This window comes from Anomalospiza imberbis, chromosome 13 (genome assembly GCF_031753505.1).
Source record: "Anomalospiza imberbis isolate Cuckoo-Finch-1a 21T00152 chromosome 13, ASM3175350v1, whole genome shotgun sequence".
In the NCBI taxonomy this organism is placed as follows: domain Eukaryota; kingdom Metazoa; phylum Chordata; class Aves; order Passeriformes; family Viduidae; genus Anomalospiza; species Anomalospiza imberbis.
In genome coordinates, this window is record NC_089693.1 from 11,033,707 (window position 1) to 11,058,237 (window position 24,531).

At 40.9% G+C, this 24,531-nt stretch overlaps 1 protein-coding gene and 1 long non-coding RNA gene across 21 annotated transcripts in view; one reads left to right on the forward strand and one right to left on the reverse strand.

Moving 5' to 3' along the window:
• The window catches only part of LOC137481935 (uncharacterized), a 458,003-nt gene that overhangs the window by 111,369 nt on the left and 322,103 nt on the right, over positions 1-24,531 (forward strand). For 8 of the 12 annotated variants that reach the window (XR_011003772.1, XR_011003780.1, XR_011003773.1 and 5 more), the window contains 3 exons: positions 4,813-4,926; positions 6,274-6,419; positions 19,998-24,261. This is a non-coding gene — a long non-coding RNA (uncharacterized lncRNA). Of the gene's footprint in view, positions 1-4,812; positions 4,927-6,273; positions 6,420-19,997; positions 24,262-24,299; positions 24,483-24,531 lie in introns of those variants that run through there. The other 4 variants (XR_011003779.1, XR_011003774.1, XR_011003778.1 and 1 more) reach the window with 3 other exon arrangements.
• Positions 11,871-24,455, reverse strand: SEMA6D (semaphorin 6D). Of its 9 annotated transcripts, none has more exons than XM_068203925.1 (18): positions 24,321-24,455; positions 23,829-23,940; positions 23,169-23,229; positions 22,993-23,055; positions 22,805-22,906; positions 22,494-22,584; positions 22,097-22,216; positions 21,562-21,650; positions 20,613-20,830; positions 20,373-20,504; positions 20,021-20,176; positions 19,766-19,939; positions 18,917-19,057; positions 18,738-18,815; positions 17,856-17,917; positions 17,454-17,510; positions 15,475-15,642; positions 11,871-13,383 (listed from the first exon to the last, which is right to left on the reverse strand). In XM_068203925.1, the coding sequence occupies exons 1-18, from the start codon at positions 24,427-24,429 to the stop codon at positions 12,080-12,082; spliced, it is 3,237 nt and encodes a 1,078-aa protein (XP_068060026.1). In that variant the 5' UTR covers positions 24,430-24,455; the 3' UTR covers positions 11,871-12,079. The 9 variants fall into 9 exon arrangements, with proteins under 9 accessions (XP_068060026.1, XP_068060025.1, XP_068060028.1 ...); XM_068203924.1 differs by having other exon boundaries at positions 17,856-17,947; XM_068203927.1 differs by lacking the exon at positions 17,454-17,510.

Below are 24,531 nucleotides of genomic sequence, written 5' to 3' on the forward strand. Positions count from 1 at the left end.
ATTTTTATTTCATCCTTACCTATGAGCTCCAGGCACTGACAGGATTTCACAGTGCTGGGTGCTGTCCTTTCCCCAGCACAATTTAAGGTCTTGTGGACACCTTTTTTGAACCTAGTGCACAGCTGCACTGACAGTGCAATCACTCAGAGTGCAGAAGCTTACACTAGGAAAAAAAAAAAAAAAAAAACACCTTGTATCAGTTGCCTGAGCAAAAGAAGCTGTATTGGCAAAAATAAAGTTTTTTTTTTCCCTTTTGCTCATATTATATCTGTGTCTACATTAGGGCTTTTGCTAGCATAGCTGAAAAAAAAAAATCACAGCTAGCTGTCGAGGATATGCTGACAATTTTTTAAAATAGATGATGGATCAGTGTGTGTTTCTGTATGTGGGGAAGGGGGAGGGGTGAACCCAATTTAAAATAGAAGTTTCTAAAATTGGTTTGCACAGATACCCTTTAAATGGCAAGTACTACCACCTTTGCCAATAACTTCCTGCTTCCTGGCCCTCCTGTCCTCCTCACCCAGGCTCAGCCCCCAGTCCTGTATTCCCCTTCCCTTCCACCTTGTCTGCTCCGCACCTTGGTGTGCTCAGCTGGGGACTCTTGCCTGCTGTCCTCAGTTCTCCTGCCTGGTTTCTGCCCTGGCATCCTCCTGCCTCCGTGCCTCTGCCTCCACCTTCACTGCAGGCAGACACCTGCACTGAGGCTCCAGTCCAAAACCTCTGCCACCACGAGTTGCCCTTGCTCCCTGAAGTGGGAGTTTCTTGCCTTCTTCCCAAGGCCTCTGTCAGGTTTGAGGGCTCAGACTTTGCATACAAACAGCAGTGCTCCATACACACTGTGCCATTGCAAAATGCTTCATTTCCTGCAGCCAAACTGCATATTAAATCAGAGAGCAGAGAGATTTAAATTTCTAACATGAAGATAAAGAATTTCTAGAACATCTGGAGAATGTCTATAGGAAAACATGGAGCTGTGGTAAGGTCACAGGGCTAGAGGCATAACTGTTGGTTCTGTTGCTGCTTCTCCTGACCAGACAATTACTATGTTTGTTGTACTCTCACTCATGTTGGTTGGTCCAAATGTCATAGACTTTATCTAATAGCTCCTGGGGAAGGAATTGATCCCATGAGGTCTTTCCATGTCATCTCTCGACAAAAGTTGCTGCTTTGGTGCCTCAGATTCTTTATGTAATAAAATGAGACTTCACAGTCATGGGGTATGAACCCTAATTTGATCAAACTAAGGTGAGGTCCTATGATGGTTAAGTCTTAAAGTGCAGGGACCAGGGATTAGCTCTTTCTAGGTGATTAACACTCATTTAGAAGCACGGTTTTGTGAAAATAGATTGCTAAATAGGCTTCAGATGGTGTGAGAGAGTGAGGGGTGAAAGGCAAGCATGCTCCTGAGCAGACAGCAGCCTGGGAAAACAGGTCCTTGAACCACTCACATGTCAGGATTCATAGCCAGCACCCCCAGAGTCCTTACTGATGGTTATTGAAGATAATTCATAGGTTATGCACCTGGAAATGAAGTATATGTAATAATTTTTTAAAAAGAGCAGTGAGAGGACTTAATTTTTTTTCTGAACATGAAAGTTTAAGCATTTAAATAGCTTTTCAGTAAGTAACCCAAGCTCATTGGTATAAATTATTTGTTCAGAGTTTAAACTGACATTTCATAAGTATGTTAATTGATACCCCACTAACTTGCTATAGGTATCTTTCTAAGTGCCAATTATCTGCCTCAACATTCCCCACAATTTAAGTTTGTTAGTAAGAAGCTAATTATACTAGTTTATTGCTGATGGAATTACATGAAGAGTAGATTTCACTCTTACATACTTATTAGACCTCAGTAAGTGATCCTTAGCAGTCTGTTGCTATTCAATTAGCAAGTAATAACTTACTTAATGAATCTAATTGAAATGCTTATTTCAGTCAGGCACCTCATATAAAGTGCTTTACTTTGAGCACTTTCCTGAGTGCTAGTTGTGTTTACTTAACAAGAACTAAATGGGGCCACTGAGGAGAGCTCAAGACTGTGATGAGAACTGAACCAGTGATAGTAAATTCCTGTCAAACATGACTAGAAGCATCTGCCAGGTGATTTCTGTTTTACTGAAGTATCAGGAATAAACCAAGACTTCTGTGTCTCTGAGGATTTAAATCCACGGAGAGGATTCTGCGGCATGAAATTCTCAGAACACATCCTCCTGCAGTGGATGTAAACATGCTGGCTGCTCTGCTGGGAGCTGCATAGCTCAGCTCTGCTGCTCTGCATGGATGCTGTCATTGAGTTCTTGTTCCAGTTCAGCTCTCTTAAAAACTCACTCCTTCTCCCTGGGAGCCTGCATGTTTGGCTTGAGATCGATAGACGTATGATGATGGGTACATTTAATGATCTAAAGATATCGGTATAATTACAGCCCAAAAGAGGATACAACTGAAGGATTTTATACTGTTCCATGTCCTTCAGTGAGACTGACACTAAATCATGGTGGATTTAACCTTAGCTCACAAGCATGATCTGCACTGAACTGTAGTGAGTGACCACTCCTGGGGTGAGCAATACCCAGTTCCTGTGTAGAGATGGGTCCCTAATAGAAGTGTCATGGGGGTGTGTGCAGGGTATTGGGCTGCACACACCATGCCTGGTGAGCTGTTAGGTGGGAGTCTCCTTCATGGGAAGGGCAGATTTCAACTGGGATTTTACAGTCTAGGAAAGTGTAACCTGCTGTGCTCATTTATGGCATGGGAAGAGCCAACTATGGTTGGCTTCTGAAGCTGTTTTATGCTTTAAGATTAAAAGTGTGTTCTCTTCTGTAATGAGGATTTAACAGACAAGACTTGTGTCTGTGGATAAATGCCAGGATATCTTCCCAAGCAGTGCTAACAAATTATGCTATTTGGCAATATTAGTGTATGGGCAGTAACCTTTTCTCGAGAATTTTTAGCAGATAGATTTAGTGTCAAAAAACCCCATAAAAGCTGAAATATCTTCTCCAGTATATCAGGTTTGTTACCAACCTTTTAATGTATGCCTTCTACTCATTGAATTGAAAGACCTTATTGATCTCTTTGCAGCTGAACTGATTATTGGGGTAAGAGAGAGACTTCCTGAAAGAAGGCAAGAGAAATTATTCATTTAACATATTCTCATTTTAGTAAACTTCCATTTAACCTCCAGGGTTAATTAAAAAAAAAATACTTGCTGGTTGGCTGGCATAAATATATTAAATCAGACAGAAACTGAGTTCAGGCTAGTACATTTAATGTCAACGTTTGTAATAATCTTAGGGGGAAAAGAATTCACATAGACTTATTAGTATTCCAGAATTGCTTTATTTTAAAACAACAGCCATGACAGCAGAAAAACCCAGCGAGGAAAGTAGCCCCCAAAATGGAAACAGATTCTGTAACCTTGAATAGTAGAGAAATTCTTAAAAAATATATTAGGGGCTTTGTAAATCTGTGGTTATTGGTTGAAATTCTGTTGTCATCAGGAGGCATTAGCTAGTCAGTGTCTGTAGGGCTGGGATTAGGGGATTTGGTGTCTTGTCCAGTGATGCCATGGGTCTTCCCCATGTCTACAGGGTGAATGTTACACATCAGAGCCGGCGTCTTTGTTAATGTCTGAACAGAGAGCAAGTATTAAATAGGCCTAACAGCTGAGGGGATTTTCAAAGGCATGAGTGGCATTTAGACATGTATCCTCTGCTGGTTTCTGTCAGTTTTCCAAACTTGCTTTCAGACCCCCAGTTTGGGTCTGTTGCCTCACTTCTCTCCCTGACCCTGTTATGGACAAGCTACTTATGGGTGTTTGATGGAGATCTGGGGAAATTTTCAGAGAGACAAATGTCAATACTTGAGTTACACTGATGAGATGAAGGAGCTCATGCTTGATAGGAAGGACTTAATAGGGAACCATCCTGGAGAAGGTTCTGCCTTGTCATTCATGCTGTGACAAGCTTGGGTGTGAGACTGGGTGGCACAACGAAGGTGAAGTCTGCCATTTTGAAGCTGAGCTCCTCTGATCCTGACTTCACTTTGCATCTGAAGCAGAGGGAAGTGATGCTGGAGTATCCTACAAAGGAGCAGTTCAGGAGAGAAGCCTTCATTGGAAGGAGTTTATGAAAAACCAAACCACTACTAAAATAGTAAAGTGCAGCTTCATGACAGGTTAGTTATTGTTCTGTGTAAAGCAAGTTAGACTGTGTTTCAGATAACACAAGGAGGAGAGTAAAAGCTCCAGTACTGGATTGAGATAGAAACTGCTGACATTGTTAGCTGGGTGGCATTTGTGCAAGATTTTATTAGAAGCCAACATCAAAAAGCTGTTCATTCTGTCAACCAGTTTCAGGGCAAACATTTTCTCCTCCCTCCCGCCATCAAGTTGAGATGACAGGTTTCTAAATGGTTTTCATCTGAAATGTGACAAAAAGTATATTTTTGACAACTGATCTTGCTTTGTGTCCTATGTGATATTTTGTCCCTCTTGGTCTAGAATACCTTTTGTATTAGAGCCTTTTGAGATGTATCCCCTCCCTCAGAGTATGGGGAGTAATTCTACCTGGAGTTTGGTTCCTGTGGAAGAGCAAATCCAGTCTTTTACCAAGTACTGCAGTTTAACTGAAGCAGCAGGGACTAGCAAGGAATGCTTGTAATATGGAACATATCATGTATAGTAAAATGTCATTTTCGAGTACTTTCTGAACTCTCGTCCCAGTAATGAAGCAGCTCTGAAATATCACATGACTTTCTCAGTGTGTTGCACTCTGTATAACCTTGCCTTTGATCGTGATGTCATTTCAGATGAAAGGCTCGCACGGAGAACGGTGCGCTGTGCATTAGGATCGGCAGATATCCTCTGGGATCTGAACAGAGAAGGGCTGTTTGAGATGTGCACTCTATGCTTGTCAAAGACAAGTAAGTGCTGCAATAAAAAGAGTAGTTGAATAGCTAAACTCCCCTCAGTCTAGGTAGAAGGAAGACTTCACCTGTCTGCTAGAAGACCTGCCTAATCTGAAAGTTCTTCTTTTAAGGGTTTTAAGGGTGAATTATCATTTTTACTGTTATTCAGTCCAGGGTCCTAGCTCAGGTCAGTGATTTCTTGAATGTTTAAGTAGCTCCAGGTGACCCTGCTTAAGCAGGGGGGCTTGAAACAGATGATCTCAGAGGTCCCATCCAACCTCAATCATTCTGTGATTTTGTGATTTTTATATTTAGATGTGCCTGATTTACCATTCTACTGGCAAATCAGAACTGAAACAAACTCAAGATGCCGCCTTCTGCTTTGTTAGCACCAGGAGTGCCCTCCCAGCAGTCTCAATGAGCTCTCTGGGTACCTTCACCTGGCTTTTCTCTTGTGCCTGGAAGCTCAGCATTTGGCACCTTATGTCCCAGTTGAGTCCAATATTTGATGGGATTTGCTAGCGAATTTAAAAGCAGACTTGCAGCCACACACACGGTGGTCCAGGGATGGCAAGAGGATTCCACACACAAAATGTCAGCTGACCCAAGCAAGCCTGTTCAGTTCCTGTGACAGTACCTGCTGCAAAACTCTCCAACAACCAGAAAAAGAAGGTAATTCCTACAGCGACATTTTTCTTACCCTGGAGCCTTGATCCCTATCAAACACTTGTGGCCAGAGATGATCTTGGGGGCTGCAAATGCTTTCCTGCAGATGTGCATCCCGCTTTGCTTTGGCCTTGCTCACACCTCCTTAAGAATTGCTTTCTGGGGACGTCTGAGTGAGTGAGGGCAAAGGCCTGGCCCCAAGCAGCTCTGCCATCTCCCTCGATGGAGGCAGTATTTCACCCAAGCAGCAGTGACAGAGATGGAATGTTAGAGCTGCATGCACAAGCTTTCACAGAAATCAATTCTCACATGCCACATTAATATTGGAAGTGCTTCTCTCTCACCTAATTGTTGTCCAGGCACGATAACCTGTGACTAATGGCCATTCATAGTTATGCAACACGGCCTGATCATAAAAATTTGCCATTAGTCTCTAACAGAAAAAAACATCTCAAGCTGTTAATTGACCAACATGTATTCCTGAGGAAATCAGAGTAATCACATGGATATTCAGTGCACAGAAAAGGAAGGAGCAGCTAGCTTATGCATTGCTTTTATGATTCATCTGCTCTGATCTGTTTCTGATTATTTTTTCCTCATGTGAGGCCAGTATTGTAAATAAAAGATTTTAGAAATAACCCTGTGCTTAAAGTGACTCAAATTAAAAGCCAGTTGCCACCTTTCTTCTCTTACTAGGCAGCTGTCCATTTCTCTGCAGGAACAGACATATGTTAGAGGCTGTCAATACTGCTGCAGAAGCAAACCACTGAGCTCATGGTCTGCCTCTGCCAATGGCTAAGGTCAGCTACTGGAAAAAGTTACAAAACAGCTATTACAGCCAGGTATGATCCTACAGAAGGGCCTTCATTGAGAACTGGTATTTTTTGCTCATTTTTGTGCAGTGGGACTCTGCCCTGGAAAACAGCTTCTCATTCTCAAAGACAGCAAGATGCGTGCAGGTCGGTTTGGGGTTGGGATTTATTTTTTTAGCCATTACGTTTTTCTGTCATAAAATTCCTTTTATGTTGACAAAAGGGGATCATTACTGAAAATGGCCAGGACAGCTTGTCTATGTGGTAGATTTTCTTCTCCTCCCCTACCCTTACAGTAGCTTAAGCAACACTCTTTCTGGCTGACATGAAAGGCAGAGGCACCAGTCTGGTAGGGAAGGATGCAGTGCCACCATTGCAGCCCAAGGAATTCTCAATCCTTACCTAAACATGGGGACCCTCTAGCATCTGTGGTCTGGTCAGCAGCCTTCACTGTAGGACACAGGCTGGGATGTAGTTACAATTTTAATGGGAAGAGCTCAGAAAAGTTATTAGTGACTGTCAGAGAAAAGCAAGTGAGGAGACCATAAATCAGGCCCTCAGATGAATTCAGAATGCACTAATAAAATCAGAGCTTCCAATAAATTTTGTTTCAGGCAGAGTAGAAACAGTTTCTCAGTTGAGAGCTTGGGACAGATTATAATTTCAGATGTGTGTCAGGCCAATGCAATATGCCTGTGGAAGTGTTTGCAAGCAGGCAGCAATGGTTGGACCAGAGTCAGGTCCTCACACCAGCTGAACTTTAGCAGGGTTGAATAAAAAGGCGAGATCCTCTACTTCTCTGAGCAAAGCTGAATCTAATTAAATATTTAATGTGGCTTTTCTTCCTCCCAAATCCTTTGCTTTCTTGCTTTTTCATACTGTGATATGATGACATTTGAACAACAAATGCAGTCTTGGTATGTTGGTCTCCTGGTAGTACTTTTTATATGAAAAGCTTGCACATCCCAGCTGAAGTCCAGATGCTGCATTTATGAGGTATTTTGTCGTGATCAATTTTTCAAAAATATTTTTCCATACCATGAAATTAATAGGCACCTGGGGAAATACCAACCAACTCTTCCCTACTCCTGCTAATACTAACCTTTCCCAGATGGGAAGGTATTTCTCTTTCCCTTTATTTACCTGCAGGATGTCCTTGCTAGTGCTCAGAATCACAGAGAAAGAAGGAAGCATTAAGAAGAAAACCGTACAGATCACAACAGCTGCACTAAACCCACTGCATTCTGAGGAGCCTTTACAGCATAAACCCTGCATAATCTTCCCAGGGTCACAGAGTGATTCATTAGCAAGACAGCACTAAGACAGAGGCATCCTGATTTTTCTAACTACTATGATTACTTTAAGACCCCAATTTAAAAGGCCATAGGTTTGTTCTGGCAGTGCAATCATAGAGATAACTACTCACAGCTTTACAAATTGGTTTTCTTGCAATCATCTCACTAGCACAGGCCTGCAGCCCTTTGGTGTTTTGCCTGTGTTCTGTTCAAAACTATTCTTTTCTACAAAACCCAAAGCAAGGCAGAGCTGAGCAGGAGCCTCTCCTCTTCCCTCCCGTGTCCACAGCTGCCCTGCCCCACATCCCACAGTGCGGGGATCTCCCCTTGCAGGGGTGACCCTGGGCACATCAAGCACCCTTCATGTGCTCCTTTACCACCTGTGGCTTTGGATTTTTCTTCACAAGAGACCTTAGGGTGTTTAAAGCCAACTGGCTGACCCAGGAAAGCATTGGAGGAGAAAACTCCATTTTCTTGCTAAGCTTTTTCTTACTGCTGAAGTTCCCTTTCAGAATGGGGCTTCTGTAGGTGACTGCTTTGGCATCATCATTGGATACAAGTCATCTCTATTAGTAAAGGGTGAGTTTTCTTGTACTTATTTTTTTAACAAATTCTTAATATTTATTTATTTTATTTAAAAATAAAAATAAATAAATAAAACATGGTGTTTGCATGCACCATGTAGCATACAGAGCATATTGGGGGATAATGGTCTGGCTACACCCATCCAGCCACCACATTATTGGTTAAGGAAAGGCTGGTTCAATACAGACCAAACCATGGAACCCCAGAAAATGATCACTTGACACATTTTAGATAAAATAGAGGCATTTTCTGAACAAAAAATATCCCTGGTTTGTGCTGCAGATGCACATTTAAACATCACTAAAACAGCTATTTGTAATTTTCTCATGATGACCTTTAATGCCTGGCTGAAGATGACTCAGGTAGGCACAGCCCCTCCAGAGGGAAAGCTTTTAGCCACACTGGCTGACACTGGTGTCAAAGGCAGAGTTAATTTTAAAGCAGCATGTTGTGAGAGCTGTATGGGTTTGATGCTTCATTTCATAAATGAAGACATTCAATGAAGAAAACCCCATACTAATAAAAAAATAGAAATTTTCTTTGGTACTAGAAAATATATAGCGCCATTATAGCCTTGGAACTTTTTAAGCACCATATTTCTTTTTCCTTCAGAATTTTTTTTGTAAGATACAACTAGATACTATTGTAGTGTTATAACATGCACAGCAATTTCAAATGATTAATACCTTGACAGCATAATCTTGTAAAAAATCGTTTATACCCACTATCAAAAATCAACTTTTAATTAAAAGAATGTTATATTTGTTTTCTGATACTAAATTACCTTATTTTAAAATTGTGTGGGATGTTGGCACATACTAAATATACAGCATCTATTTTTCTGTTGGGCTTTAACTGTCTGCCTGAAATGTGAGTTTCAATTATTAAGCATTAATAAGTATTTAGGAATGTCCTGCTATGTAAGTCAGTAATTAATTTGGCCAGGAATTAGCTCTACCTTTTGTAATCTACATTGTAGAAGGAACACACTACCTTCTTTCAAAACTGTACTGTATTTGCACAAAATTGGTATTTTTTGACCTTAATAAGAAAGGTTTGCAGGAACTAGAGCCCAGCTGAAACCTGGATGGAGCTCCAGGGATCAGCTTCAGCGCATGGTGTTGGTGTTGTGTGGGCAGCCCCGACACCACATGCTGGTTACTCTGATTTTTGTATTTGCCTCAGGAGGCTGAAAGTCACCGACAGACCCAGACTCTGCCCCAGGGACACAGAGCTCAGTGTGGCTGGAGAGGACACACAGGACCCTGGGGTGTGTCACCCCACCTCTGCAAGTCCCGCAGGCCAGGGAGCGGCCGAGGGCTCTGCGCCCTCCTCGCAGAGCTGCTGAAGGCAAGCAGAGATCTTCCCCTACAGTAATCCCATAACACATCTGCACTAAGAATGAAATTACACACTCAGTACATGGGAATATTTTATTTTGACTTTACATGCGGTGTTAAAAACCCAAAGAACGTATTATTTACACATCCACAATACAAGTTTACAAGATATCTATACATGTTAAAGTACTCTATAGTAATAGAGCAGCTTCATTTAAGGGTTACTTTTTTTATGCCGTACCATTAAAAAAGATACAATCTGCGTTTACCTTTGCACAAATGGATAAAGCATCTTTTATTATTAAATTAACAGAATAAGGACTAGGTTGAATGTTAGAAATTTCAACATAAATACTGAGAGAACTCACATTACCATCTACAAGGCAGCACAATGTTACAGGAGGTTATCAGGGTTCACATACATTTATCTTCCGGGTCACACAAGTCTGTATTAATATTTGTAAAGTGAATTCGGATCAGTTTGTGTCTTCTGACAACTGAATACATTTTAATAGTTATTAATCTGTAGTGTTTTAGTTGCAAGACAGAAGTGTTTAGGAAGAAAGATCATTGATTTTTGGATCCAGAGGTCTCAGGAAATAAATGTCCCTTACAGCCTTACAAGAAAAAAATGACTACTTCTATCCTTTGTTCTTTGTTCTGTAACAGAGATCCAGTTCTTAGTGACTAACCTTTTCTCCCCTTTGAACACATAATATAAATCTCCACCGTCTCTGAAACCCGTTGCAGTTGTTTGTCCCGCTAATTCATGAATATTCCTCTGCCATGGTTATTTCTATAGTTATGTTCAATAAACAATGTGGTAGTGTGTAGTTTGCAAGCTAAAATAGCCATCTGTGTTGAACATCAGCTGCAAGTGGATACTGTAAACCCTACTAAATAGCTTACACAACTTTAGCAGGTGTTCCATTACCCTAGAAACCTCATTTGATTTCACATTATAACTGTTTGATCCTTCAGAGAGCTGGAGTGGAATGTTTATCATGGTAAGGTGATTTAATGCTGCTGTCTTCTTGGATTGTAGGCTGCCTTTAGTTACCATTAATTATTCTTGCGTTTTATCTTTTCTTTTTTTTTTTTCGGGTGCTGTTGAGAGGTTTTACAACTGGCACTCGGGAGATATGTGCTATAGTGAGAACACTTGACAGATTTAATTTTTTTTTTTTTTTTAGTACTTTTATCATTTGCATGAATAAGGCACAAAATGCACAGATTCAGGTAAACTCACACATAATATTTACAGAATATTGTCATTACCTGCATGACTTTGGAAAAAAACAAACCTTACTTTACACAACAAAAACAAATTGATTGCACTACTGTTGAGTTTTCACAGACTGCTTCTGCCAGGCCAATTAATGTTTCTCCTTTTTTATTGACAAGAGTCTATCAGTGTGTAGGGCGTTATTAAATGCAACAAAAACGTGACCTTCTCCAGTTACACAGGCATTTGCCAAGTGAACTGACTATTAGCTGCCCTCAGTGAGAAGTACAGGGGCTCAAGTTCACAGTGGCCAGGTTTTGGATGGAGGCACTGTGGAAACACAGTAAAACTCCCCCGTTCCAGCCCAAAACACTAGATTTGAAATGCACAGCTCTGAATCAATAGCAGCATAACAGTTATGAAGAATTAAACATATCTGCACTCTTTGACTGGGTGACTCTTTCATCCAGGCGTTCCCCTCAGAAGGCTGTCAGAGATGCGCAGTTCATCCGTAGCTGGCTCCGAGCTGAGCCCAGCGGGCTGCAGAAGGCAGAGTCATCTGTTTGTTCAGTCATGCTCAATGTAAACAATTCCATAGCATAAAAGATGCAATGGGAATCTAAGTACATCCTAGTGTGTACAGTACACACACACATCCACACACACGCACAGCTTTATCTGTGGCAAAAACAAAATGCCACACACATGGAGAGAAAAAAATAATGCTACAGTTGGGCCAGAGACTTAATTCCAGCAAATTGATTATTAACCCAGCTATTCATTGAGACATTACCATTTTCTGACATTTGTGCAAGAGGCAAGGTGAATGCATACATAGTAAAATGTTCACATTTAATGGGAATGACCACACTTAATGGCAGTCTAAAATGGAACCCATTTTTTCAAGTATTTGCTTACTGATTTTTTCCCAACAACTGTTGTTTAGCTATTTAGAACAGTAACGTAGCCCCCACCCCATTGTGCTACATGTCTCCTTAGCTCCAAACAAAAGAAATGTAATGACCAGCACTTTCCTTTGTTTTTTTTGTGTTTGCTTGTAGCAAGTACACGAAGTCTTGCTACAGCTACATGTGGCAAGACACAGATGTTGCTCAAGTAAAGACAGTTTCTTTGGCCACTTTGTTCTCCTTAGTAACAAGCAAGTCTCTGCCTTAAGTGCCTACCACAACATCATTTCACAACCTGTACAGGTCAGTGCCACACTCATTTTAGCACAGACATGTCCTAGTAGCTGTATTTGTTCAGTGGTCTGACTGACGTTGTCTGAGGGACGAATGAGGGTTTTGGTGGCACGTCGGGTTTTAGGGAGGGTGTCCTCTTTATTCCTGTGCGAGGCAGGGTGCCATTGCTCGTGTAGCTGCTTTGCCTGGACAAGGAAGGCTGGAGGTGAACCGTGACAGGCGTCCCTTGCATGTAGTCCATCTTAGTGCCTGCTGTGGGAGCCATGTACCCCCCACGATTAATACTTGGCTGTCTGGATAACAAAACACCATTTGGTGAGTTCAAATTTTTCGGAAGGGCAGATATTGAGTGCCTCTGTGAAGAATTTTTATGATAACCCCTCTGCCTTTCCAAAGAGGTCATTGGTACTGCAGGAGTGGTGGGAACATCCACTCGTTTTGTGGGACTGTTTCTTGGCAGAGTTGATGGAGGAGAGTATAAAGATGCCTCCCTGTTGGGAACCTTAGGTGGGATCTCAGACATATTGCCCATTGGATCCAGCATTAAAGTCTGGTGGGCCACTTGAATATCTCCCATAATTGCTTTGGGATTATTAGTAGTTTCATTTAAGTGTTTCAGAAAATCATTCAGGGTGTTCCTGGAATCAACAGATCTCCTGTGGTCTCTTTTGCTGGATGATTTTGTAAGTGGATGATCAATATGTTGCATCTTTTTGTCTGCCTTGTGTGCATTAGAATTTGAGAAAGATGTGTTGTAGTCATGGGTAGCATTGGGAAGAACAATAGCACTGGGAATATGTCCATGACTTAGAGGAGAGTGGGGTGGAGGACTAGAAGGAAAAAACTGAGGGCTTTTTAGTGGGGTTTCCTTTCGCGAAGCATTGAGGTTACCATGCGCTTTGTCCGACTGACTTTTCATAGCCTGCAGAGTCTTTTGTTGAAGAACTGGAGTAGATTCTGGAGTTGGAAGTGCAGCTAATTCTGGAGGCTGTCCCCTGTGGTCCATCATCATGGACTTGGTATCACCGTTTGGAGGCAACTCCTTTCTGCTGGTCAGCAGGTTTGTGTACAGTTTGGGTGAATCAATGTTCTGCTGATACTCCTTGACAGGACTGTCAAACAGCCCATTCAGTTTGGCAAAGCTCCCACTGGAGTCAGTGCAGGACTGAGCCGATTCTGCATCTTTGTGTATTTTCCTGGACTTCCGCACAAACATATCCCGGTAACAGTACACGGCCACTCCCGCAATAAAGGCTCCCAGGACAAAAGCGGCAAAGACACAAGTGATTAGGACATTCATATGTACCATTTGGTTGGACTCTCCTGATTGTACTTCCCACCTCACACCTGCAAAAAGACAGGCAGGATATCACAAATCAACAGGTATTTCATACTGACACATTTCAGAAGAAAGCACCCTTCCTCGTGGAAGTGTCTATTAAGTGTTTTTAAGTGCTCTGGCTGTGGTGTTGGTGTAACTCAGTAGGATCCTGCAATCTGCTCCACTGGTGAATGCAAATAATTTTATAGAAATTATAAAATGACTGTATGTACACTGACAAGACTAAATGAAGACTGTCCATTTTCTCTGATAATGAGGAATGTTTGTCACAGCTTCTCTCCTTATGTTTTGTTTAGCCTGTCCCCAAATTTCCTTTAAGGCTCACAAATAGGGGCCTTATGTTATTAACATTAATGATTTCTGCTGGAAAATTGAGGTTAGAAGGTCCTACTGGCCAGACAGCAATTAATAACTCATGGATGGATTTCTCTCTCACTTTCCTGCCCAACTCATAAATCTGTATCAAAGGAGATACAAGATTATGCAAATATTGTGTAAAAATGGGTAACATATATACTGCATTGCTACAGCCACACTAATGGAATACAGTAGAAAACTTGTAAACTACTCCACTCCCAGGCTGCTAGTCCTTGAGTGGCACACCTGCACTCATTATACATGTCCAAGTTTGAAGATAATGTGATCCTGTTAGAGCACTGATTTTTATTTTTTACCAATAACAAACATAAATATTTGCATAACATTATAAAAACAACTTAGGTTAAATTATTAGAGAATGTTAAAACTTAGAAACTTTTAGCTTAGACCAAGAAATTGAATATTTGATTAATTTTTTTATTTGGGTATTAACAAGCTCCCTTTGATTTTTTTTTTAGATTTTTTTAAAGCAACCACAGACATCTTGCAGCTAAGACAATGTTAGTTTTTAATGAAAGTAATTCTGTTGCTATCCCAAGAGATGTTAACATGAAAGAGCAAGAGGGAAGGAACAGAGCCACTTTTTGTTAGAGGCAAGGCCTTTGAATATTGTTAATGTTCAGGGTTACAGGATTTAATGGCACTGTGCAGAAGCAGAACGAAAACATGAGTAAAGTTCACTAATAGCTATGACACAAAATGTGACTGAGAACCAAGAGCAGATGATAATAAAAACTTAAATAAAAACTTAAAGCAAACAGAAAATAACTGCGACAAATTAAAATGACAAATGCACGGCCATAATGGCTGATAGGAAACCTGATATGCTTTGGTGAATGGTAATAAAACAGAAATGGTTTTTGGCTGGTGAGATTTTTTCAGTAAATACAGAATTGTGCAAACATGTCTGTCACTTTGCTGTGCTATGTACTGAGACTTGTGTTAAATTTTGGTTAGGGGAATTGGAAGCTTCTCAATCTTGTGGTTGACTGCAGTAGTCCTATTGAAGTCTAAGTTGCCATAAGAGCCTAATCAAAGGCTCACTTAGCTGAAAGAATGGCTAGAGAAAGATGAACTGCAGGCAGAATAGGTTTCTTGTGTTCAGCTTAAAACCTCTGGATGTCTCACTAGGTACTGAGATCATCTCTAAACTGATGCTCATATCCAGAGGATAAAAATTAAAGAGCACTTTTTTACTCTGACCCTTGTTCAAGACAATATTCCAGGCAAGCAGAGGTTGGGATATGCCCCATTTAACACATGGATGTCTCATGGAGCTCTGCTTTGTGTTCTGTTTTACTGCCACCACCCCCAACCCAAATGAAAAAAACCCAAAACATAAGCAACCATTCATGAGGACTAACAGTCTAAGCCAGTGTTTAAGTTACTGCTTAAACAGTTTAAGATTTAACAGAGGTGCAGAAGGTAATATTTTAATGTATCCAGAACTGCCATTGATTTCAATGGGAGTTTTGGCCCACTCCAGGATTAAAAAGCTGAGTGTAGTATCTGTGTTTCCCATTATAAGCTCTAGGTAGCACTTTGTCCATGGGATAAGTAGGTATGAAAAACATGATTGCACTGTCTGCATATTCACAGGAAATGGGTGTAAAATAGAGCCCAAAAATCATAGCTGTTACATTTAACTTAAGCCTTAGACAATGCTGAGACTATCAGGTTTCCATTCAGCTGCAATGTATTCCCTGGTAAGGCCTTACCCTTTGGGACACCTGATAATGGATCAGAATAATCAGAAGTGTTTGGGTCATCTTGAACTACAAATTTCCGAGAGCCAGTCACTTTAGGTTTCCAGGAACCAATCACTTTAGGTGATATAACTGGGATACTTGCCATTGTGGTAATGGAAGCTGAGGAGAACTCCATGTCTGTGGTGGCAAACAGATTTTTATTAATGTGTTTCATGGCACATCTAAGCTATAGCTGGACACAGTATTTTATGGGAGTTACATGTCAGAGCAAAATGTGACCCCCCCCCCCCTAAACACTGCAGAAGTACAGATGGCTGATTAAAATCAATTACTTGAAAACTGGAAGTATGAAAATAGTACATTTACACTTCAACAGCTGCTAGCCAAAAAGCCAGAGAAGTCAACTGTGAAAGCAGTGCAAAAGTTAAAGTAAGCAACTGTGGGGGTGAAAAGCACAACTTAGTCTACTTAATTGCTATATTCTTCACTGGAGACAACATACTTGGCTGCCTTTTAAACATCTTTAAAAAAAAAGAAGTTACTTGGAACGATGCACACTCATGACAGGTTATGCCTGAGAAACCAGATCAGCTCCATTACTGCTATTATGGTATACCAGGAACTGCTGAATGAGCCATTTCTGCAGGTGGGGATAAAAGGAATGTTTTTAACCCCTCTTTTGTAATGGTTCCTAAGGAACAATCCTGCAGAGATTCTGGCTCCTCTGTAATATGTTTGCTGAACAGACCCATCACAGCCTACATGAAAATGCACAGAGGAGGAAACTCATAAAATTGGGTTTACAGTCCAGTCTCATTTGCACCCTTGAGTATTTTGTGTTCACTGTCCCAGCAGGTTTAGGCAGGAAAGTCTATGGCTCGAGATCAGACTTGTGAAATGTACTTCAAAAGCACACTCATTCAGGACTTGAAAATAAGGTTCAATTGTATCTGTGCCATAAAATATCACTTTGAAAATTCAGTTGATAAACACTCATAAAGCCAGGCAGCATTTCTGTGTGACAGTTTTGTTTTGTTTCCTTAAGTGAGTCTAACTTGCATTGTGGGTAAATAGATCTGGAAAATATTTGTCTCGAACGTTACTTCTTGTCAAGTTACAGAAGTGAAAATGTCAAAAAACAAACCACAAATAATGTTCCTGTTGCACTCTTACAAATTTAAAATACAAACAGATTATTGTCCTATTTGTCAGTCAGAAATGTGCCCTTGGTTTGAAAGCAAAGACCCAAGTTCCAAAAGCAAAGCCTGGAAAGTAAGGCCTGAGTCTTGCTCCTGTTGAAGTCAACACAGGTTCTGCTCTTGAGTTCAACAGAAGAGCACTGGGTGTCCCTGAACACCAGGGGCTGGTGGTGAACACCGTATTAGAAAAATCACTGGAGGAGAAAAGGATGCAAAAGTCCATCTGACAACAATGCACAACATTTTTTCTAAGCCACTTTTGTCTACATAATTTCTCATTCAGCTACACAGTTCGTGATGTTAAATTTTTTTCCATTAGCATAAACTACTTAAAGCATTTCAAAAATAAAGAAATACACATTTTAGAAAATGTGTATTTGTGCTAAAAGCTTGCTGGGAAAGAAGGAAAAGAGACAAGGAGAGGTAAGGAAGAAGATGATGAAGTTCTGCCATTCATCTACTAGAGATGACCAAGAGGGGCATTCACAAACGCATGGCTGGGGATCAAGAGTAAAGCTTAGTGGACTTCGTGCAGTGAAGATGTCATCTATGTTAATCAGGCTCTTTAATAAAAGATGTCTCAATAAATAATGAGCTGTTAACATGCGGCTACACAGGGTGAAGTGCTGAGTGAGAAGAGTCTGACTATCTTTACCATCAGTGGGAACATGAGTAAAAGCACAAAAATGGAGGATTGCCAACTGTGCAAAAGGAGGGAAAAAAGGGCTGAAAATGCTGAACTGAAGGAAAGTAAAGGTCATTAATTCAAAAAAATTAAAAAAAACTAACCAGATGTTGGGTCGCCAAATATTTTGTAATCTGGTGTAGCTGTAGTAGGCAAAATTTCTAAAAGAATTAAAGGAACAAGTAATCAGTAAAAAGTAACAAAAAGAAAGCAAAAGATCTCAAACCTGAGTAATGGAAAATAAAAACTAAAATACCACTGGTTACAAAAAATAAATTCTTCAATACTTTGCTGTAGACCCCAAATAGCTGTAAAGTGGTGAAGGAAAGAGAAAAAACTCTGCCACCCAGGACTAAAAAGCTCAGCTTTGTGAACATTCACAGTAACACCAGGTGATGTGTTCACCACGTTACTGAAAAGCTCATCAGAAATTTAACATCCACAGTGAGGTGTGGCCACAGACTATGGTGAGACATTCCAAAGGAGCAGCAGTGACTGTGTCTTACCATGGCAGTCCCCAAGCTGTGCTGTGTTGCCGTATTCAACATCTTGTACATATCCTCCAGTGCTGTGGTTGTGTGAAACAAACAAAGAGAACCTGCAATTAACAGTATTAGTAAGGATACAAATGGAGATTTTTTTTTTTTTCTGGAAGCAGCACATGGAAACATACACAACAACCAGTATATGGCCCAAAGGATTGTACAAAATGTACAGGATAGTCCAGCTTTAAAACTATCTCTGTGTGCTTATGCCAGGAAATAGAAGAAAAATAATCCCATTTTTTAACAACTACTTAATGTCTTCTCCATTGGGCATGCTCTTGGGTTTAGATACAACCAGCCAATTATACCAGTTAATGTTTGCACTGGCCTGCTACAAAGGCCTCTTTTTAAGATACAGCTGCTAGTGCACCATATATTACAGACTTGATTTGTGCAAAATGCCTTTGGTATGCATATATAACACCCCAGCTCCACTACAGAGGCACAACCTTGCTCTTCCCACTGTGAATCCTGTGCTTTCATATTTGCAATTGCCTGTGCCCTGACCATGAGCATGCCTGGGAGGAGATACTGTGTCCTGTCCTCTTGGAGCTGCTCAGGTTTGCATGCTGCAATTGCTTGCTCTCCTGCTTCCAACTGCTCTTCCTACAGGTCTGCCTGTCCTCCTACACATCTAAAACTCCCACTGAAAGCAAGTCTTCACCCAGAGAGTCCAGAATTAGGCCAGACTTAGCATTCTGTTCTCTTACATATACAGTGCACTGAAAAAAAATCTTAAAAAAACAGAGATTTTATAACTGTGTGCAAGGGAAGAGGCACAGGGCATGAGCTCATGTAAAGCATATTTAGAGATGATGGGCTAACTTGAAAAGGAGTACTTACAGCATGCCTGGTGTCACTCTTCCACACGCCTCATGGTCTAACCAGCCACAGTAAGGGTCCCGTGAAGCAATACATGCCCTTGCAAGAGAAAAACCCCAGAAAATCATGCATTTTTTACTTCCTTCCTAGGAAATGTTGGTGCCCTTGCTTTAAAGGGGGGTTCAGGAATGGAGCCGTACTTTTTACATGACCCGTGACGCTCACACCGACTCAGGGGAATTCTAACGACGCAGCTGGAGAATGCCACGAACAGAGCATGGTGGTCTCTGTCCAGCTGGAGGGAAATGACTCTTCTGTCCTCCTCGCTTTCTGCATTACACCTGGTCAGCAAAAACAAGGGCAGGCCACTGCTTTAGTGTCTGTAGTACTCTGTACAGTAAATATTTTATTTATTGTCTGTGTAGCTACAGAACAGAAACTTTCCACACGCATAAATGTAACCTACTACTCTTTGCTGAGACATTGCTAAACAAACCTCTGAGTTATCAAATGCTGGCTTCTGGCTCCTGCTAACAGCTAGGTGAGAAGTTCACTGAACTATGTAGAAAAGAAAAATCCAAGTCCATTTTCTTTGTTCTCTCAGTCAGCATAAGTATCATGATAGAAGAGAGGAGGAATCCTGTATTGGATGGCTGTAGAGTCTAATTGGAATGTTTCCACCCCCAAATTCTTTGTGCCAAGAAATAAGCAAGTTTAAAATGATCAGATACAGGTTATACACTATCAGCCACTCTTGAGCAACCCTCAAGATAAGCACAGATAATTTCTTTTTAACATCACCAGGTACTTCTGACGTTTCAGAAGTATTTGTGGGAGAGTTAGACCATGTCACTGACGTCACTGGAATGGAATTAAGTTGTTCATTCAACCCATGCAAAATGGCAAGTGACCAAATACTTTCAGGTTATTCAACATGAGGAACACGATGAAATGACAAACAAGTGGTGATGTTGGTGGTAATGAGCTAGTTTACCATAATCTTTTTTAGCTAGGTACCAAGGACTAGATGAAGAGCTGGTAATACTTACTTTGCATGATTATATGCTTCAATCTCTTCCAGTAATATGCTGTCATTCAAAGAAAAAGGCCTGGTCTTTGCCAAGATTTTAAGTACTACTCCTGCTTCAGAGCCAACAAATATGACTGTGTAGTTCTGGTAGGGTCCAGCAGCGTGGTCTACAGCAATTGCTGTCAATCTGTATCTAGCAAGACCGGAAGGCACATCATTAACAGCAAGTTGTCCTGTTTTCCTTTTCACAGGTGTTACTTTTGAACTGTCATACCTGACACGTGTTTTGGTAAACCAGGGCTCCTCAGTGACTGAGGGAACAGCTGAGTCCATCAATGGATGAGATTTGATGAAGGAGAGCGTTTCGTCTGGGAAATCAATGGAGGTTTTGTAAGCCTCTGCTAGGCCATGTTTTGCACAGCAGCCAGGTCTGAAATGAGAACAATATTGTTTTCCTCTTGATATTTTGGTTAATGAGAGAAGGCAGCCGGTTAATGAGCATCCTTATGGCTGAAGCATCAAGCTCTGCTTTGGGTTTTACCCAGCAAGGCACTCAAGAGTGCAGCTGATTTAAGGTAGCTCTTTACAGGGACAATGTTATGACAACACGAGTAAGAACCTCTTACCTTGGCTTTGGTACTTTGTCTTCAGGTACAGCTGTCCAAACAGAGTCAGGAGTCTTTTGTTCTTTAAATCTCCCTTTGAAGACTTTCTCAATGTCATCCATGCTAAAAGCACACACTGCTGAACCAGGGATGCTGTAAAATTCAAAAAACAGTTTCAATAACTCAGATTACAATGGCACCAATCTCAGTGTAAAAGAGAACCCAAGACCTGCCTTTGATGAAAGGTTGCTCATCTCTTACCTGTTGAGCTGTGTGGTGAATACACCCACAACGGTGGGCACTCCATTGATTTCTATTATGTCTGTGATAGACTGCAGAACATCAAAGTAGAAGAATGAATCCCCAGGAACTGAGCAGTTGAGCCGAGCTTTCAGAAAGGATGTCCAGTGCTTCTCCAGGACCCTTTGGGAGCCCCCCATGTCATTTTTGCAGATGCGTGCCACACGGGAATACACAGCCTGTGAAAGGAAAAAAGAAGGAAAAAGGGAGAGAGGCATGAGAGATGCAAGGGAAACAGTGCTTGCTTCTGAGCTCTTAATAAAACACCAAGATAATGTTAACAGGAAGCTGCCATTTATCTGCACAGAGAAGATGAAAGCAAATGGTGTTCAGCTTGCAGTGCACAGGCATCTTAATGTATCACCAAGCAAATGCATCTCCACAGTTTGCTCCCACCCTTTTCACCTTCAAAATCATATTGTTAGTGAGATTTAAAGACTTTAATTAACCATGTGTAAGGGATTTAATAATTTATTGTAGAATATCCTTCCATGGTGAGGCATGAGTATTATACTCTGTACTGGCATGACTGAATTATTCAATATTCAGGGACATTAGAGAAACTTCTTTGAAGCTCTCCTTTTGTGTTGTTTTCTTTTGTTTCTTTAATAAGCATGAAAACACCCTCAGCTTTTCCAGTACTTGGCATAAGAGTTAAGGCAACAGCACACTGAAAGACACCTGTAGTGAGCTCACTAACAGCGAGGCCTGGAGAACAGAAACAGCTTTTTGGTTGAAGAATGCACTGCTCTAGTTCTCTTTTTCTCCTCTCTCTGTAAATTATAACCGTGGTAAAACTGCAAGCTTTGTCCTAGGTCCTTCTTCATATTATGAACTGTGCTCGTTCCTGATGCTGCTTTAGGATGAGCTCCTTCTGCCGTGACTCAACGCTCACGGTGACGATACTGACCTTGCCTAAAGTGTTGTGCTCTACAGCAATTTCTCTGAAGAAGAAATAAACATAGTTCCCGTATTCTATGGCATGGAGGAAGTGTGGTTCTGTAAGAAAAAGCAAGGAGAAGTTACTTCAAAGAACTGCTGAGGGGGGTACACGACAGTGACACTGTGAGACTTGGCAGCTCCTCCCCAGGTCCAAACCAGCCAAGGTGAGCTCCAGTCTTCCAGATACTTTAGGATGTCCAAATACAAGTGCACTGGAGTTTAAATGAACTTGAAGTCTTTAGCATTGGCTAATGGACTGTAACAAGGCCCCACAGAAACTGTATATCAACTAAGGTATTTTGTTACTGCAAATTCATTTGTTGAAGAATTCAACAAAAATTTTGTCTGTTTTTTTTTCATTATGCATCTTCTTAATATTCTGAAACCTCATATATGCTGACATTGTAGCATATGTGTAAACCAGGCTGACTGTGAATAATCTAACCTTCTGTGCCACTGAAATTATATTTGCCATGTGTATGGGAAAATACTCCCCAAATTACCTTTTATCCATTTGGAGTCATACTTTATTGTTCTTAAGGCAGATCCATCCCCCATGCTGCGATAAATAACAGCATCACTTGCCAGGAAATCTGCTACTGTTGCCGAATACAATTTTCCATCTAAAATGGAAGTTGAAAACATGGTATTAAGAGGCCTTTAATAATCTAGAGAATTCTGACTAGCCTGTATTTTTCCCCATTTCTTTACTGTCACACTTCCCCAGACTGCTGTAACCTATTTATTAACAGGTCAGCTTCTAATCCTTTGGAGGCCCTTTAAAAAATTTAAGAGCAGGGGCACCATGACACCTTTAGCTTTCCTGTGCTTGCTTTAAAAGCTCTCTGTCTCCTTTGGTGTCATTAATCATTTAGACTCATTACAAGTAAAAATTCTTACCAGCAAAGAGGGCGACATTGGTTTGTCTGGCATCAAATGGGCATCTTGCCAAACCACTAATTTCCTCCCCATCATACTCTAATGTATTCAACTAGAGAAGAAAAATAAATGGGTGATAGTGTCATTTCTATTTTGTGCACTGGCACAAAAGCAAAACATTGTCTTTCCACAAAACTTAATTCAGCACACTGGCTTCTGTCTGTTTTTATTTCACCTTGAAGCACTCTCCAGGCACACTGGATGTATTTGCTATGGCATAACCAGTGCAAGCAAAACCAGTAACAGATTAATGACATCTTCAGTACTCTTACCCGATAGTATCTGCACATAGGGTTAAATGCATTTGTTCCACAGACAAACACCATCTCATCATTTCTTGGAACAAAGACTTTAATGAAGTTATGGCATTCATCCTGAAAAGAGAGTAAGATATATTAATCACAAACTCCATGTATATAATAAATACTAGTGTCATTTCTCTATAATGTGCTAAACTTACTTTATGTTTGCCTTTCATAGCACAGTTCTCTCTGTCCTGCTGCTTTGATCTCCATGTTAATTTCTGTTAAAGCAGACCAGAAAGGAACATTTTAATTCCTTGTCACAGCAAATTCTTAAAACATCCCAGTAAAACGAAAGAAAACACGTGTCCCTTTCCGGCAGGCATCTACTCACCTTGCTTGGGATAACTTCTGATTTTGGAACTTCATTTAAATTTACAGTGTAAACCTGGTCCCTGTTTGCAAAGTAAAAAGACAGAAGTAAATTCATTAATTCTGTGCCTCTTTATTTGATAAGCTAAGTCTATTTTCAGAATGTTATGTTTGACCAACAACTTATATTAAATGCTTATGGATTTTCTGTGTTTAACATAAATGGGAGAAGGTTGTTCATATGTAACACGGGGTGGCTTTGATTTTTATTGGTGTGGTCCTAAGATAGCACCTGCAGCGTCCAGCTGATCATCCCTGTCTGCCCATTCTGCTGAGGACTGACCTGGGCTGTAAATATGCAAACGTGTTATCCTCACGTCCTACAGCCCTGATGTGTCAGTCCAAGTTTAAAATGATCAGGAGAGGTTTTTATCAGGCAGGGCAGTAATATAAAAGAGGGAAAAGAGCATTTGATCATTGGTTTAAGCTTAACTACAGTAACTGCAGCCTTCAAATCCAATTTTCATGCACTGGCCATAGATATGGTATATTTCTCTGGGAAATTCTGCCCCAGTTCTAATTTTTACCATATTCTGCACATTTTTCTAAATTAATTTTTCACATAAATGCAAAAGGAAGAGAAAAGAATTTTAATCTAATGAACTGAGCGAAGGAAAATTACCTGCCAGTGATATAGAGTGTGTCTCGAATTTTCAGCATTAGTTGGAAGTCCAGTCTGTGCTGAGATTCATTGCCTGAAGGGCGTCCTCTAAATACTGGATATTGCCTTGAATCTGCAAGTAAAAATGGGCTACACCATCACTCAGGATTATAGAGCTAAAAATCAATATATGGCATTGATTAGCTGTATATACTAGGTGTAGAAGGGTTTAAACTAAATTCCTTGAGTAATGTCTTGAATATAAATGAGGAAAAGATGGCTAATGTCAGCAAATGTTCTTTTTCCTGAAGTTATTGCTGTATTTCTGATTGCTTTTTTAAGAAAATGATTAAGTGTTCTATTAAAGATACAAAGCCAGTAAACACATTTCAATTTGAAAGGAATCAGATTTTTTAAAAATTTCCCTTGGAGGGGGGGGGCAAAGGAAAAGAAAGTAATCAACGTTAGAACTTTTTCCCTGGTGTTTAGCAGCACTTCATGCGGATTACTTACAGTGGTAGTCCACGACGTTAATGGGGTCCTCGTCTTCGGGGAAGCTGACGGCCCGGCAGCGGGACAGGCTCAGCAGCGTCACCAAGGCACAGAGCACGGGGAGCCTCATGGCTGGGCACAGGTGACAGCACTGCTCAACTACCTGCCAACAGGGACACAGCGGTGAGGGGACACCGGCGCCACTTCCTGCTGCACAAGAGGGGTTTAGTTC